We start from the raw sequence: 18,724 nt of genomic DNA on the forward strand, positions 1-18,724 counted from the left end.
CAAGGTGAAAAGACAGCCTTCAGAATGGGAGAAAATAATAGCAAATTAAACAACTGACAAAAGAATTAATCTCCAAAATATACAAGCAGCTCCTTCAGCTCAATTCCAGAAAAATAAATGACCCAATCAAAAAATGGGCCAAAGAACTAAACAGACATTTCTCCAAAGAAGACATAAAGATGGCTAACAAACACATGAAAAAATGCCCAACATCCCTCATAATCAGAGAAATTCAAATCAAAACCACAATGAGATAACCATTTCACACCAGTCAGAATGGCTGCTATCCAAAAGTCCACATGCAATAAATGCTGGAGAGGGTGTGGAGAAAAGGGAACCCTCTTACACTGTTGGTGGGAATGCAAACTAGTACAGTCACTATGGAGAACAGTGTGGAGATTCCTCAAAAAACTGGAAATAGAACTGCCATATGATCCAGCAATCGCACTCCTGGGCATACACTCCGAGGAAACCAGAATTGAAAGAAACACATGTACTCCAAAGTTCATTGCAGCACTGTTTATAATAGCCAGGACATGGAAGCAACCTAGATGTCCATCTGCAGATGAATGGATAAGAAAGCTTTGGTACATATACACAATGGAGTATTTTTCAGCCATCAAAAAGAATGTATTTGAATCAGTTCTAATGAGGTGGATGAAATTGGAGCCTATTACATATACAGAGTGAAGTCAGCCAGAAAGAAAAACATCAATGCAATATACTAATGCATATATATGGAATTTAGAAAGATGGTAATCTTAACCCTGTATACGAGACAGCAAAAGAGACATAGGTGTATAGAACAGTCTTTGGGACTCTGTGGTAGAGGGTGAGGGTGGGATGGTTTGGGAGAATGGCATTGAAGCATGTATATTATCATGTGTGAAGCGAATCACCAGTCCAGGTTTGATGCATGATACAGGATGCTCGGGGTTGGTGCACGGGAATGACCTGGAGGGAGGATATGGGGAGGTGGGAGGGGGGGTTCAAGAAGGGGAACACATGTACACCTGGGGCGGATTCATGTCAATGTATGGCAAAACCAACCAATATATTATTGTAAAATAATTAGCCTCCAATAAAAAAAAAATAAGATGTTTGTGGACTGTAAAACCATAACCTAATCAGTGCCCTGCACTGTATTCTACTGTTCCTACATGAATAAAGGTCTTCTCAGCTATTGCTTAATTTCTTATCTATCTGGGGCCTTTGCTATTTTTCTGAACACAAAGGAAATTGTGTCTCAAACAGGGCCTTGGAAAGCCTAGTAGCAGCCTTTGGAGAATAGGCCAGTGATGTCTAGGATATGCCAACACATCTGTCACCAAAATAGTTCAGCCTAAATATTGGGGATATTTGTACATTTTAGATTAGATTATTATTACATTTTAGATTATTACTTTAGGCAGTCATTCCTCTAGTCTCTGTATAATGATTCCATCATCTGGCATGTCCTCTGAAATTCTCTGTATTTTTAAGGAAACTACTTCCACTTGTAATAATCAGTCTTTTTGTTGAATTTTTCTAGTTAAATACCTTCTGTGAAATTTACTTCTCTAATGAAACTCTGCTCAAGAGGTGTTTACATTCAAAATATATTTGGTAGAAGTGACTGTTGAAGCCATTGTTATGGATGAAATTGTCTAGGTAGGGAGTTTAAAATAAGATGAGAAGATGGCCTAAGACTAAACCAACATTTCTATATATTTTTGGAATCAGCATGTTAATTTCTACAAAAAGTCCTGCAGCAGTTTTATTTGGATTGTTTTGACCTTGTTGAACAATTTAAGAGAGATAGACATCTTAACAACATAGACTTTTCCAGTCTATGAGCATGATATATCTCTATTTATTTAGGTCATTTTTGATTTTCACCATGTGCAGAATTTGTGTAGTTTTGTTAGATTTATACTGTTGTAGTTGGTAACTTTTAGTGTCTTTTAAAAACATTTTCTTTTCCATATTGTTCAGAAATACCATATTGATCTGGAATCACTCGCTTATTAGGTCTAACACCTCTTTTGTTCATTCTGGGGAATTTTCTGTTTAGACAGTCATGTCATCTGCAAGTAATAGAGTTTTACTGATTCATGTAGCCTGATTTCTTTTTTCACCTTATATTGGCTGGACCTCAGTATAAGTCTTTTTTACTGATATAACATAAAATTTAACATAAAATGCATAACATAAAATTTACTTTTTTAACCATTTTAATGTACACAGTTCAGTGGTATTAAGAATATTCATTGTTGTGCAACCGTCACCACTCATTTCTAGAACTTTTTTCTTCTTCCTAAACTGAAACTGTATTCACTAAATAAGAACCTGCTCTACTTCCTCCTCCAGCTCTTGGCAACTATTCTACTTTCTGTCTCTGAATTTGACTACTCTAGCTACCTCCTATAAATGAAATTCTACAATATTTGTCCTTTTCTGAATGACTTATTTCAGTTAGCATAATATTCACATGTTGTAGCATTCATCAGAGTTTTCTTCCTTTTAAAGTCTTAATGATATTCCATCGTTTATGTATACTACATTTTCTTTACCCATTCATCTGTCATTGGACACTTGGGTTGTTTGTATGTTAGGCTGCTGTGAATAATGCTACTATAAACATGGGTGCACATATAGCTCTTTGAGTCCTTCCTTTCAGTTATTTTGGGTATATATTCAGAAGTGAAATTGCTGCATCATGTGATTCTATGTTTAATTTTTTAACTACTCACCATACTGTTTTCCATAAGGGCTACACCATTTTATATATTCACCAGCAATGGACAAGTGTTCCAGTTTCTCCATACCCTCACCAGCACTTCATTTTCTTTCTTTTTTTTGATAATAGCCATCCTAATGTAAGGTAAATATATAGAAAGTGGTATCTCATTGTAATTTTGGTTTACATTTCTTTAATGACTTGTGATGTCAAACTTTTCATATGGTTATTTGGCCATTTGTATATCATCTCTAGACAAAAGTCTATTCAAATATTTTGCCCAGTTTTTGTAAGATTGGTTGTTCTTGGATTGTAGGAGTTCTTTATATACTTTGAATATTAGTCCCTTATTAGATATATGGTTTGGAAATATTTTCTCCCATTCTGTTGCAGGAAGGGGAACCCCTTCTAGGGCCCGAAAGTGGGCTCTTGTGTTAACACTTGGAAATAAATTGTCCAAGGAGACACATGGGCTGAAAATGCAAGATATTTTATTGGGACGAGGCACCCAGGCAGAGAGCAGTAGGGTAAGGGAACCCTGGAGAACTGCTCTGCCATGTGGCTCTCAGTCTTGGGGTTTATGGTGATGGGGTTAGTTTCTGGGTTGTCTTTGGCCAGTCATTCTGATTCAGTCCTTCCTGGTAGCACAAGCATTGCTCATCCAAGATGGATGTCAGCGAGAAGGATTCTGGGAGGTGGTTAAATATGTGGTGTCACCTTTTGACCTTTCCCAAATTCTTCCAGTTCAGTTCAGTTCAGTCACTCAGTCATGTCCAACTCTTTGCGACCCCATGAACACCGGGCTTCCCTGTCCGTCACCAACTCTTGGAGCTTGCTCAAACTCATGTCCATCAAGTTGGTGATGCCATCCAGCCATCTCATCCTCTGTCGTCCCCTTCTCCAACGTACTGTTCCATTTGGTGGTGGCTTAATAGCTCTGTGTTCCTTACCAGGTTCTCCTTCATAAAACAACACATGCAAATGGTTGCTATGGTGTCTGGCCAGGGTGGGTGGTTTCAGTCAGTGTGCTTCCCCTAACAATTCCTTGTTGTTTAGTTGCTAAGTCACGTCTGACTCTTTGCAACCCTACGGACTACAAAGCATACCAGGCTTCTCGGGCCTTCACTCCTAGAGTGAAGTTTGTTCAAACTCATGTCTGTTGAGTCGGTGATGCCATCCAACCATCTCATCCTCTGTCATCCCCTTCTCCTCCCACCTTCAGTTTTTCCCAACATCAGGGTCTTTTCCGATGAGTCAGTTCTTCACATCAGGTGGCCAGACTATTGAAGCTTCAGCTTCAGTGTTTTCAATGAATATTCAGGTTTGATTTTCTTTAGGATTGACTGGTTTGATCTTCTTGCTGAAGAAGGGATGCTCAAGAGGCTTCTCCATCACCAGAATTCGAAAGCATTAATTTTTCGGCACTCAGCCTTTATGGTTCACCTCTCACATCTGTACATGACCACTGGAAAAACCATAGCTTAGACTATACAGACTTTTGTGGATTGCCTTTCATTCTGATGATAGTGTCCTCTGATGCATGAAAGGTTTAGATTTGATGAATACAGTTTACTTTTTCTTTTGTTGCCTGTGCTTTGGGGGTCATTTCCAAGAAATCATTGGAAATCCAATGTCATGAAACTTTCCCCCCCTGTTTTCTTCTAAGAGTTTTAATAGTTTTTCCTCCGATATGATTTTGATTAGCAGTGGTGAAAACAGACATCCTTTCTTGTGTTGTTCCTGGTTTTGGGTGGAACAATGTGTTTCCTCATTAGCATGTTAGCTATTGATAACAGGCTGAGGACATTTCCTTCTATTCTCGTTGCTCATGGTTTTTTATCATGAGTGCTTATTGAGTTAGGTTAAATTTCTTCCTGCATATATTGAGATAATCATAGAGCTTCTTGTCTTAGTTTATTGATAATGGTGAGTTATGTTGATTAGTTCTTCATAGGTTGACTCAATCTTATGTTCCTTCTATATACCCTACTAGGGCATGATGTATTATCTATTTTATATATTATTGGGTTGAACTTGAAGGTCGTGGTGGTTGTAAGGTTTTTAACTATGAACTCAGTTTCTTTAATAGATGCAAGATTTAGGTTATGCAATATAGATGCAATATATTTAGGTTATATATTTCAGTGATACTTGATTATTTCTTTAAGAATTTGTTCATTTCATATAATTTGTTGAAAGTATGAGTGTAAAGTTTTTAAATATTGTCTTATTATCATTCTAATATGCTTAGGCTCTGTTGTGATATTGCCTCTTTCATTACTGATTCTGATCTTATCATTTTTAGTTCCTTCTGTTTGTTTTGGGTTTCATTTCTTCTCTAGTTTCTTAAACTTAGATCATTAATTTGAGAGCTTCTTTCCCAGTACATGCATTTAATATAATAAATTTTTCTCTAAGCACTACTTTAGTCACATCTCAAAAATGTTGACAATGTTGAGAGAGCAATTTATAGCATTAAATGCCTACATTAGAAAAGAAGAAATTTATCAGTATATATATATAAATATATCAATATATACCTTAGATTCTAAATAAAATATATCAATATATACCTTAGATTCCATCTCAAGAACTAGAAAAGAAAAATCCAAAGACTTCAAATGGAATAACAGAAATCAGTGAACACAGAAAACAATAAAGAAAAATTATAGAAACAAAAAGCTGACTCTTGGACTTCCCTGGTGGGTCAGTGGTAAAGAATTAACCTGCCAATGCAGGAGACATGGATTCGATCCCTGAGCTGGAAGGATCCCACATGCCACAGAGCAGCTAAGCTCATGCACCACAGCTGTTGAGTGGGTGCTCTAGAGCCTGGGAATTGCAACTCCTGAAACCCACATGCCCTACAGCCCGTGCTTTGCAACAAGAGAAGCTACTTCAGTGGGAAGCCCACTCACTGGAACAAGAGGGTGTCCCCTGCTCGCATCAGTGAAGATGCAGCACAGCCAAAAATAAATTAAAAAAAAAAAAAAGATATTCTGGCTACTCATCGGCTACTCTGCTCATTCTGGCTACTCTGGATACCCATCATTGCTGTGAGAAATTGTCTGTTTTCTCTGATTAGGAATCTCATGTCTTCTGTCAGTATCCATAAAACTGGTATTTTAATTTTTTTTTTTTCTTTCACATTTATCTGATAGCACCAGGTCTCAGTTGTGGCACATGGGATCTTCTGTCTTCATTGCGGCATGTGGGATCTTTTAGTTGTGGCATGTGGGATCTTTTTAGTTGGAGCATGTAATATCTTTTTAGTTGCAGCATATGGGATCTAGTTCCCTGACCAGAGATCGAACCTGGGCCCCTTGCATTTGGAGTGTGGAGTCTTAGCCACTGGACCACTGGGGAAGTCCCCTGGTATTTTACTTTGTTAGATTGCAAATAGCATAAAGTCTCAGTCTTTTCATACTTCCTGACACACTTTACACACATATATTGCATAGAACAATATAAAACTGGAGAACACACTGTCTCAAGTGCTTTGTTGGGCCTAGCCAAAGGAATTTAGGAATAGAGAAATTAAGTCTGAGGTCTGGCTCTTAAACTGGTGTTCACATACTTTGCTGCCTATAGTTGTTCCTGTCTTTTTTTTTTTATGATTTTTATTTATTTATTTATTTTTGGTTGTGCTGATTCCTTGTCGCTGGGGGACTTTTCTGTAGTTGTGGCGAGCAGGGGCTACTTTTTAGTTGAGGTGCCTGGGCTTCTCTTCATGGTGACTTCTCTTGCTTCAGAGCACAGGTTCTAGGGCATGTGGGCCTCATTAGTTGTGGCACATAGGCTTAGCTGCTCTGCAGCACCTGGGATCTTCCTGGTCCAGGGTTCAAATCTGTGTCTCCTGCACTGGCAGGCGGAGTCTTTACCACTGATCACCAGGGAAGCCCTGTTCCGTATTGAAGACAGTTTAATTTATAAAGTTAAATATTGATGGGATTCTTTAACTGTATTAAATATAAATTAGTATAATTTTTAATGTTTTGTTTATGGGATTACTGAAATTTGAATTGTGGCATTTAATTAATTTAAATGTTTTGATAGTTTTCTTTTTGAAAACCTAACTAATTTTTTTTTTTTTTTTAAGAATTGTTCTCTGTGTATTGCAGTCTATATCTTAAACCTTCGCAAGACATTAATAGAGTTTTGGTGGCAAGAATAATTCAAGTTGTGACCAAAGGATGCTGTTCGCAGACCGATGGATTAAATCCCAAATTTTTGGATTTTTTTTCTAAGGCTATTCAGCAGGCACGGTAATCTAATCTATTTTTGTTTTGTATTGGAAATCCATCTGATCCTTTTACAAGACTGTGTTTTATATTCAGTAGCTACAATTTTTTTACCAGTCTTAAGAAAGCGTTGGACCTGTTATAGTAGAACTAGTGGATTCCCCAAAGAAAGTGTTAGGTCCATTACTTCCTGAATATTCAATTTGCAGAATGTGAAATAATGTTCTTGAGTGGGGAGATGTCTTGCTTTTTTAATAACAGGGAAAGCTTTATGGCCTCTAAGTGTTTTTATTTTCCCCATTTTTGAAGATAGGTATAATGTGCTAAGAATAAAATGAGATGGGGTTGTGTTTTGGAAATATCAATATCTTATTGTGTGGCATTACCCAGTTTATAATGTGAACTATTTTGTAAGTGGTAGGTATTATGAATTAGTTTATTTTTAGACAATGTTTTAACAGCAGGGAGAGAGAACAGATCTCTTTAGTGCCAATTAAGAACTGTTTTTTGCTGTTGCTATGCAATGCTGCTATGACTTTTTTTTTCTGAACAAGTCTGAAAGTAAGGTTATTATTTGGATATCAAATTTTTTCTTTCAGTGTGCAACTTCATAACTGTCTTAAGTCTTTTTATTTTATGTTACAGACAAGAAAAGAGCCCTGCAGGTCTAAATCATATCTTAGCAGCATTTATTATCTTCCTCAAGACTTTGTCTGTGAACTTTCGAATTCGAGTGTGTGAATTAGGAGATGAAATTCTTCCTACTCTACTTTATATTTGGACTCAACAGAGACTTAATAATTCCTTAAAAGAAGTAATTATTGAATTATTTCAGCTACAAATTTATATCCATCATCCAAAGGGAGCCAAAACTCAAGATAAAGGTATAAAGAAAGTTTTTGCTATTTTGAATTAGTTTCTTCATTGATATACAAAGGGTTAAGTATGTAATCTGTATAATCAGGAGGTTATGACCTTGCTCTGGATTGTTATTCATGGTAATAGAATTAGTCATGAGGATATTTTTCACTTTCTTAAAAAAATTGAAACTATGGTAGCAAATCATGTCATACGTTGCCATTTGTTTAGTAGAGTTCTGCATTTTATGAGGAGTACAAACAAAGATGAGACAGTGTTTCCTCTAGGAACTGATGATGTAGTAATAATTAGGTGCTAAGGGGTGTGACACGGAGAAGGCAAGATCTTGTTTATCTACATATGTATTGCTTTTATTAGAAAAATAAAATAGATAAATATGGACTGAACTAGCTAGATGTCAGTTCCCAATGAAGATAAATACATATTGCCTCAAACCTCATAGTTATTCCAGGCTTCTGTTTGCTAGGAAATCTGAAAATAAATGACTTACCCTCCCTTCATTCCTTTAGGTTAATCTTTCAGCAAGAGAGTATTGCTTGGATGGTGTAGTTCCATTCAGTAGACAAGAATTTTAGTGGGTAGAACCGAAATTGAATGAGTTCTCTCATGCTTAGGCTATGTTTTGACTCTGGCTTGTGCTAGTTTTTAAGCCAATTCATCATGGTTAGTATAATGACCTTACTTTATCACAATCAGCGGTGTGTGTTTTGTTCTTCTAGTATACATAGTTAGATGTATTTATAGCCCATGAAATGAATCTAGGTCAAAGAATAGTGACTCTTCTCTGTTTTTCATCTTTCATATAGCTCTCACCAGAATGAAAATTAGGCTTATTAGGGCATGGTGTGATATGTTTAGGGTTTTAGTTAAATGCATGTTTAGGGTGAATTGAAAACTGGCAGGTGATAAGGCTGTCAGAAATGCTAATAGAGTTTTAGGCTACATTAATAGATTGTATTAAGTTCTTAAATAGATTAAATTAAATGCATTAATAGATTTTAAATACATTCTTTGTTTGTGGAAAGGAATAGCCCCACTGTTTGTTTCTCATACTTCTTAGGTCAGAATTGTGAGTATTCTGGTACGCTCATGAGATTTTGTAGAATAAGCATTTTTAAGAGACATCAGTTGACTGGAGTGTGTCTAGGGAAAGGAGAGATGACTATGTGGTGTCTGGATAACATGTTATTTGTACACTTGTTGAAGAAATTGGTAATGTTTTTCTGTTAAAGGCATGCAGAGAAATTGGTTCTCATATAAAAGAGGGGACGTATTGTATTGTTTTTTTTAAATTCTTTCATATTCTTATCAAACTTTATCTAAGCAATTTAATCAAAATCTCAATCAAACTTTCTTTTATTTCTTCTCTCCCCAAAGCATATACAGTTAACTGAGTGTGAGATGGACATCATTAGGAAGTAGAGCTTGTCAAGGATATAGTCAGGGGAGCCATTAGTAGTAAATAGACTGCACCAGATTTCTTCTAATGTTTTCACCTTAACATCTGAATGGTTTTGTGGGAGTTGGCGGTACAAATGGATTGTATATATAGATTATATTTTAATTTAATTATTTTTTAACATTACAGGTGCTTATGAATCAAGAAAGTGGAGAAGTATTTTATACAACCTGTATGATTTGCTAGTTAATGAAATAAGTCATATAGGAAGCAGAGGGAAATATACTTCAGGATCTCGTAATATTGCTGTTAAGGAAAACTTGATTGAATTGATGGCAGATATTTGTCACCAGGTATAGTAGATCTTGTCACATTTTGAAATTTCCCATTCATTTTCCTTTTTATTAGGTCTGTAAAAAGCCTATAAAATTACTCTGTACATGTTGATTCCTTTCAAAACACCATAAATATTTAGAATTGCCCTTCTAACTTACAGGATAACTATCCTGCAAATATAACTTAGTAAAAACTGATGATGAACTTTTCCATTCTTTTTTTTTTTTTTTCTTTCTTATTCAATTTCTTTTTTTTTTTTTTAATTTTTATTTTTGTAATTAATTTATTTTTTATTGGAGGCAAATTATTTTACAATATTATATTGGTTGGTTTTGCCATACATTGATATGAATTTGCCCCGGGTTTACATAAGTTCCCCCTCCTGAACCCCCCTCCCACCTCCCTCCTCCCTTTATCCTCCCTCTGGGTCATCCCCGCATGCCAGCCCCGAGCATCCTATAACATGCATTGACCCTGAACTAGTGATTCGTTTCACATATGACAACATACGTGTTTCAATGCCATTCTCCCAAATCATCCCACCCTCACCCTCTCCCATAGAGTCCCAAAGACTGATCTATACATCTGTGTCTCTTTTGCTGTCTCGTATACAGGGTTATCATTTGCATCTTTCTAAATTCCATATATATGTGTTAGTATACTGTATTGGTGTTTTTCTTTCTGGCTTACTTCACTCTGTATAATAGGCTCCAGTTTCATCCACCTCATTAGAACTGATTCAAATGTATTCTTTTTAATGGCTGAATAATACTCCATTGTGTATATGTACCAAAGCTTTCTTATCCATTCGTCTGCAGATGGACATCTAGGTTGCTTCCATGTCCTGGCTATTATAAACAGTGCTGCAATGAACATTGGAGTACACGTGTCTCTTTCAATTCTGGTTTCCTCGGTGTGTATGCCCAGGAGTGCGATTGCTGGATCATATGGCAGTTCTATTTCCAATTTTTTGAGGAATCTCCACACTGTTCTCCATAGTGGCTGTACTAGTTTGCATTCCCACCAACAGTGTGAGAGGGTTCCTTTCTCTCCACATCCTCTCCAGCATTTATTGCATGTAGACTTTTGGATAGCAGCCATTCTGACTGGTGTGAAATGGTATCTCATTGTGGTTTTGATTTGCATTTCTCTGATTATGAGGGATGTTGAGCATTTTTTCATGTGTTTGTTAGCCATCTTTATGTCTTCTTTGGAGAAATTTCTGTTTAGTTCTTTGGCCCATTTTTTGATTGGGTCATTTATTTTTCTGGAATTGAGCTGCAGGAGCTGCTTGTATAGTTTGGAGATTAATCCTTTATCAGTTGCTTCATTTGCTATTATTTTCTCCCATTCTGAAGGCTGTCTTTTCACCTTACTTATAGTTTCCTATGCTGTGCAGAAGCTTTTGATTTTAATTAGGTCCCATTTGTTTATTTTTGCTTTTATTTCCAATATTCTGGGAGGTGGGTCATGGAGGATCCTGCTGTGATTTATGTCGGAGAGTGTTTTGCCTACGTTCTCCTCTAGGAGTTTTATAGTTTCTGGTCTTACATTTAGCTCTCTAATCCATTTTGAGTTTATTTTGGTGTATGGTGTTAGGAAGTGTTCTAGTTTCATTCTTTTACAAGTGGCTGACCAGTTTTCCCAGCACCACTTGTTAAAGAGACTGTCTTTTCTCCATTTTATATTCTTGCCTCCTTTGTCAAAGATGAGGTGTCCATGGATGCGTGGATTTATCTCTGGGCTTTCTATTTTGTTCCACTGATCTATATTTCTGTCTTTATGCCAGTACCATACTGTCTTGATGACTGTGGCTTTGTAGTAGAGCCTGAAGTGCGATAAGTCGCAGAGACAGCGCTCGCCAAACACCTGGTCCCCTGAGCTGCTCGGACTGGGGAAGGCACAAAACACAGGCCCAACCAAGTCTGCGCCTTTGTGGAGTACCTGAGAACCTGAACTTGAGCCGCTCAGACCTGGGAAGTGCATACAACCCGGTGCCAGCCTCGGACAGTTCCCGGCAGAGCAACCTAGAGCCTGTGCAGTGTAGACTGGGACAGCATACGTGCTGTGAGCGGGGGCAAACCCAGTGTGGCCGAGACGCTGCGAGCACTCCCCACAGACGCCAGAGATAATCGACTGCAGCGTTCCTCCCTTCCCAGAACAGGACTGAACAACTGAGCCTTAAAAAGTGTCCACCCACCCCCTAGTATCAGGGCGGAAATTAGACACTGAAGAGACCAGCAGACAGAAGCTAAAACAGAGGGAACCACCTTGGAAATGACAGATAGAGACGTCTAGAGACTACTCTAAGAATAAGACCAAAAACCAGAGGCAAGAGGCTTAAGCCCGAATCCTGAGAACACCAGAAAAGTCCTGACTCCAGGGAACATTAATCGATAGGAGCTCATCAAACGTCTCCATACCTATGCTAAACCCAAGGGTCAACAAGTTCCAGAGCAAGACATACCACGCAAATTCTCCAGTAACACAGGAAACTAGCCCTGAGCTTCAATATACAGGCTGCCCAAAGTCACTCCAAACCCACTGACATCTCATAACTCATTACTGGACACTTCATTGCACTCCAGAGAGAAGAAATCCAGCTCCACCCACCAGAACACCGACACAGGCTTCCATAACCAGGGAACCTTGACAAGTCACCTGTCCAACCCCACACACAGCAAGGAAACTACATAATAAAGAGAACTCCACAAACGGCCAGAAGAGGGAAAGGCCACCCCAAGCAAAGCATTATAAGCAAGATGAAGAAGCAGAGAAATACCCAGCAAGTAAAGGAACAAGATAAATGCCCACCAACACAAACAAAAGAGGAAGATATAGGGAATCTACATGAAAAAGAATTTCGAATTTTGGTGGTGAAAATGATTCAAAATCTTGAAAGCAAAATGGAGTTACAGATAAATAACCTGGAGAAAAGGATTGAGAAGATGGAAGAAAGTTTAATAAGGACTTAGAGGAAATAAAAAAGCGTCAATATACAATGAATAATACAATAGATGAGATCAGAAGCACTCTGGAGGGAACAAACAGTAGAATAACAGAGGCAGAAGACAGGATAAGCGAGCTAGAAGATAGAATTGTAGAAATAAATGAAACAGAGAGGAAAAAAGAAAAACAAATTAAAAGAAATGAGAACAATATTAGAGACCTCTGGGACAATGTTAAACGCTCCAACATTCGAATCATAGGAATCCCAGAAGAAGAAGACAAAAAGAAAGACCATGAGAGAATACTTGAGGAGATAATAGTTGAAAACTTCCCTAAAATAGGGAAAGAAATAATCACCCAAGTCTTTTCCATTCTTAAAAAAGTTATCTACAGGAAATAACGTTATCCTCACTGGAAAAGACTCTGATGCTAGGAAGGGTTGGGGGCGGGAGGAGAAGGGGACGATGGAGAAGGAGATGGCTGGATGGCATCACCGACTCTGTGGACATGAGTTTGAGTGAACTCCGGGAGTTGGTGATGGACCGGGAGGCCTGGCGTGCTGTGATTCATGGGGTCGCGGAGAGTCGGACACGACTGAGCGACTGGACTGAACTGAACCCTGTGTGTTTCTTTTTTTTCCCTACTGATTTAAAAATCATATGGCATAAAATTCATTATTTTAAACAGTATATATAATTCAGTGGTTTTTAGCATTTTCACTGTGTTGTGCATCCATCACCACTAATTCCAGAGCCTTTCCATCACTGCCAAAATAAACTTTGTACCTATTAGCAGTCAGTTTCAATTCCCTGCTTCTTCTAGTTCCTAGCAGCTAGCCAGCCACTAATCTACTTTCTGCCTTTGTTGATTTGCCTGTTTTGGTCATTTCGTTTAGCTGGAATCATATAAATGTGCAGTCTTTTGTGTCTGGCTTCTTTAACTAAGCATAATGTATTCAAGTTTCTTCCATGTTGTGCCATGAATCAGTATTTCATTCTTTATCGCCGAATAATATTCAGTTGTAAGGATATATTATATTTTGTTTACCAGCTCATCAGGTGATGGCTTAGTGTTGTTTTCTTTTTTCTCTATAGAAGAAATTTAAAATTTTTTTATTTTCAATACAATTTTTAAAGGTTATATTCCATTGACAGTTAATACACAATATTAGCTGTATTTCCAGTGTTGTACAATATGTCCTTACAATAAACTCCCACTCAGTAGTTTGTACATCCCTTCCCTGGTGGCTCAGATGGTGAAGAATCTTCCCACAATGCAGGAAACCTGGGTTCAGTCCCTGAGTTGGAAAGATCCCCTGGAGAAGGGAATGGCTACCCACTCCATTATTCTTGCCTGGAGAATTCCGTGGACAGAGGAGCCTGGTGGGCTACAGTCCACGAGGTTACAAGGAGTTAGACACGACTAAGGAACTAAGACACCCTACTGGTAACCACTAGTGTGTTGCATCTGCAACTCTTTTGTTATATTCATTAGTTTGTTGTGTTTTGAGATTCCACATGTGCTTCTTATCATGCAATATTTGTCTTTCTCTGACTTATTTCATTTAAATGCCTTCCAAGTCTATCCGTGTTGCTGCAAATGGCAGACCTTTCTTTTTTATGACTGAGTAGTATTCTTTTGTGTTTGTGGGTGTGTATCCATTCATTTCTTGATGAGCACTGAAGTTTCTTGCACATCTTGGCAGTTGTAAGTAATGCTGCTATAAACATTGGTTGCATGTATCTTTTCAAATTAGTACTTTTGTTTTTTACAGCTATATACCCAGGAGAATTTTACTGGGTTGTAGGGTAATTCTGATTTTAGTGTTTTGAGTAACCATCAAACTGTTTTCCACATTAGCTGCCCCAATGTACATCCCACCAACAGTGTATAGGGACCTCTTTTCCCCATGTCCTTGCCAACATTTGTTATTTGTGTTCTTTTTGATGATAACCATGATGAACATTGTGACAGCGGTGAGGTGATACAGTTTTGATTTGCATTTCCCTGATAATCAGTGATGTTGAGCATCTTTTCTTCTGCCTGTTTGTCATCTGCATTTCCTCTTTAAAAAAATGTCTGTTCAGGTCTTCTGCCCATTTTTGAAAACTTATTTATTTATTTAATTTTTGGTTACACTGGGTCTTTGTTGCTGCACATGGGCTTTCTCTAGTTGTGGTGAGCAGGGGCTACTCTTCATTACAGTACGCTGGCTTCTCACTGTGGTGGCTTCTCTTGTTACAGAGTCTGGACTCTAGGTGCGTGGGTTTCAGTAGTTGCAGCACACAAGCTCAATGAGTTGCTCTGTGGCGTGTGGAATCTTCCCAGACTAGGGATTGATTGAACCCATGTCTCCTGCATTGGCAGGCAGATTACTATCCACTGTACCACCAGGGAATTTCCCCTTCTGCCCATTTTTTAATCAGGTTGTTTGTTTGATAAGTTGCATGCATTGTTCATATATGTTGGGTATTAACCTATTACTAACATTTGCTAACATTTTGCTAACATTTTCTCCCATTTGCTAACATTTTCTCCCATTCAGTAGGTTGTATTTTTGTTTTTGTGGGTACTTTTCTTTGGTGTTCAAAACTTGTGTGTTTAATTAGGTCTCATTTGTTTATTTTGTTTTTATTTCCTTTTCTTTAAGAGACAGATCAAAAAAAATGTATTGCTATGGTTTATATCAAAGGGTGTTCTGCGTATCTTTTCCTCTAGGAGTTTTTTAGTATTCAGTCTTTAGGTCTTTAATCCAATTTTTTTTTTTAATATGGTGTTAGACAATGTTCTAATTTGATTCTTTTACATGTAGCTGTCCAGTTTCCCCAGCACCACTTATTGAAGAGACTGTCTTTTCTCCATTGTATATTCTTGTCTCCTTTATCATAGATTAACTGACATAAGTGCAAGAGTTTATTTCTGGACTATACACTGTTCCATTGATCTATGTGTCTGTTTTTGTGCCAGTTCCATACTCTTGATTATCATAACCTTTGTAGTCTCTATAGTCTGAGGGCAGGGAGTGTGATTCCTCCAGCTCTGTTCTTTTTTCTCAAGACTGTTTTGGCTATTTGAGGTCTTTTGTGTTTCCATACAAATTTCAAAGTTATTTGTTCTGGTTCTGGGAAAAATATCATTAGTGTCATTTTGTTTTGGCCGCAGACAGCATGCCAGGTCTTAGTTCCCCAACGAGGGATTGAACCCATTCCCTACTCCCATCCCCCACCCCTGCAGTGGAAACATGGAGTTCTAATCTCTGGACTACCAGGGAAGTTCCTCATTGGCATTTTGATAAAGATTATGTTGAATCTATAGATGGCCTTGGGTAATATGGTCATTTTAATAATACTGATTTCTCCAATCCAAGAATACAACATATCTTTCTGTTTGTGTTGTGTTTAGTTTCTTTTATCAGTCATACAGTTTTCTGAGGACAAACTTTTTACCTCCTATAGGCAAAAGGTTTATTCCTAGGTATTTTATTCTTTCTAAGGCAGTGGTAAATGGGATTGTTCCTTAATTTCACTTTCTAGTAGTTTGTTGTTAGTGTATAAAATTGTAACAGATTTCTGTATATTAATTTTATATCCTACATCTTTGCCCAGTTCATTGATGAACTCTTATAGTTTTTTCGTGACATCTTTAGGATTTTCTATATATAGCATCCTGTCATCCACAAAAACAGTGACAGTTTTACTTCTTCCTTTCCAATTTAGATTCCTTTCTTTTTTTTTTTTCTGATTGCCATGGCTAGGACTTTCAAAGTCATGTTATATAAAAGTGGTGAGAGTGGACATTCTTTTCCTGATCGCAGAGGAATGCTTTCAGCTTTTCACCATGTTTCCTCTATGTCTGCTTTCTAGGAAGTTTTCATTATAAATGGATGTTGAGTTTTGTCAAAAATATTTTTATATTCTACCTATTGAGATGATCATATGGTTTTTATTTTTCACCTTGTTAATGTGGTATAACATATTACTGATTTTCAAATATTGAGAAATTCTTGCATTTCTGGGATAAATCCCACTTGATCATACGGTATGATCTTTTTAACCTATTGATGGATTTTTTTGCTAGTATTTAGTTGTGGATTTTTGCATCTGTTCATCAGTAATATTGGCCTGTAGTTTTCTTTTTTATGGTATATTTGGCTGGTTTTGGTATCAGGGTGATGCTGGTCTCACAGAATGTGTTCAGAATTGTTCCTGGCTCCACAGTTTTTTGAAATAGTTTCAGGATAGGTGTTAAGTCTCTAAATGTTTATAGAATTCACTTGTTAAGGCCATCTGTTGCTGGACTTTTGCTTGTTGGGAGTTTTAAAATTACTGATTCAATTTCATTACTGTTTATTGGTTTGTTCACATTTTCTGTTTCTTCCCAGTTCTGTCTTGGGAGATTGTACCTTTCTAAGAATTTGTTTTTTCTCAGTTGTCCGTTTTATTGGCATATAGTTTCCTATAGTAGTCTCTAATGATCCTTTGCATTTCTGTGGCATTAGCTGTAACTTCTTTTTAATTTCTGATTATATTGATTTGGGCCCTCTCCCTTTTTTTTCTTGATGAGTCTGGCTAAAGTTTTATCAGTTTTATTTTTTCAAGAACCATCTTTTGGTTTCAGTGATGTTTTCTATTGTTTTTAGTCTCTATTTCGTTTATCTAAAACTTATTGGAGGACTTTCCTGGTGGTCCAGTGAAGGTGTTTATGAATCCACCTGCCAGTACGGGGGCACAGGTTTGATCTCTGGTCCAGGAAGATTTCACATGCCATGGGGCAACTAAGCCCATTGGCTAAAACAACTGAGCCCACACATTGCAACTACTGAAGCCCACACACTCTAGAGCCCATGCTTTTCAATAAGAAAAGTCACCATCATAAAAAGCTCTCACCCCTCAACTAGAGAGTAGCCCCTGGTTGCCATCACTAGAGAAGCCTGGGCATAGTAACAAAGACCCAGCACACCCAAAAATAAATAAAATTTAAAAAACAAATAAAACTGGGCTTCCAGTTCAAGATGGCAGAGTAGAAGTACATACGCTCAACTCCTCCTATGAGAGCACCAAAATTACAACTATGTATTGAACAACCATTGATAGGAGTATGCTGAAACGCTCTAAGAAAAGATATCCCATGTCTAAAGACAAAGAAGTCCCAGTGAGATGGTAGGTGGGGTGCAATCATGATAAAATCAAATCCCACACCTGCTGGGTGGGTCACCCACAGTAAAACCAAAGTTGTTCTTGCACTGTTGTGAAGGTTCTGAACCACAACTCAGACTTCCCAGCGTGGGGCTCCAACAAAGGGACTGGGAATTCCCAGTGAATCTGGCCTTGAGGGCCAGCAGGATTTGATTATAGGCCTTCCATATGAATGAGGGAAACAGAGACTCCAGTCTTGGAGGGCACAAACAAAATTTTGTGCTCCCGAAGACCCGTAGGAGTGGAGCAGTGACCCATAGGAGACAGAACCAAAACTACCTGATGGTGTTGGAGGGCCTTACGGGTTGGCAGGGACTCATTACAGGGACAGGGGCACTGGAAGTTTCCCCCGTGGCATCAACTCTCTTGGAGTTCACCATTAACCCTACCATAGGGCCCATAGGCAGGAGGAGAAGGGGACGACAGAGAATGAGATGACTGGATGGCATCACCGACTCGATGGACATGAGTTTGAGTGAATTCCAGGAGTTGGTGATGGACAGGGAGGCCTGGCGTGCTGTGATTAATGGGGTCGCAAAGAGTCGGACATGACTGAGCAACTGAACTGAACTGAACTGAACTGAGGGCCCATAGACCTTAGGACTAGCTTGCCTCAGGCCGAACAACTACCAGTAGGGAATGCAGCCCCACCTATTGGCAGATAATTGGATTAAAGCTTTACTGAGCAAGGCCCTGCCCACAAGAGCAAGACCCAGTTTTTCCCATCATCAGTCCCTCTCATCAGGAAGCTTACACAAGCCTCTTAGCTTCATCCATCAGAGGGCAGACAGAAGCAAGAAGCACAGTCTCACAGCAGCTAAAACAAAAACCATTTTACAGAAAGTTAATCATGATGAAAAGCAGAAAGTTATGTCTGAGATTAGGGACAAGATAAAATCCCTGAAAAACAACAAATCGCAGATAGGCAACCTTCTAGAAAAAGAATTTGGAATAATGATAGTGAAGATGATCTAGAATCTTGGGAAAAGAATGGAAGAAAAGATTT

The 18,724-nt window shown here is 38.1% G+C and overlaps 1 protein-coding gene across 7 annotated transcripts in view; it reads left to right on the forward strand.

Annotated features, from left to right (window-relative positions):
* ATM (ATM serine/threonine kinase) overlaps window positions 1-18,724 on the forward strand; it is a 163,389-nt gene that overhangs the window by 23,850 nt on the left and 120,815 nt on the right. For all 7 annotated transcript variants that reach the window (XM_055422966.2, XM_055422971.2, XM_055422965.2 and 4 more), the window contains 3 exons: window positions 6,819-6,984; window positions 7,606-7,844; window positions 9,428-9,591. In XM_055422966.2, coding sequence (XP_055278941.2) covers window positions 6,819-6,984; window positions 7,606-7,844; window positions 9,428-9,591 — 569 coding nt within the window. The remainder of the gene's footprint in view (window positions 1-6,818; window positions 6,985-7,605; window positions 7,845-9,427; window positions 9,592-18,724) is intronic.

The sequence above is a fragment of the Moschus berezovskii genome, chromosome 14, assembly GCF_049115385.1.
Source record: "Moschus berezovskii isolate FMDL1 chromosome 14, NW_MosBer_1.0, whole genome shotgun sequence".
Lineage (NCBI taxonomy): Eukaryota > Metazoa > Chordata > Mammalia > Artiodactyla > Moschidae > Moschus > Moschus berezovskii.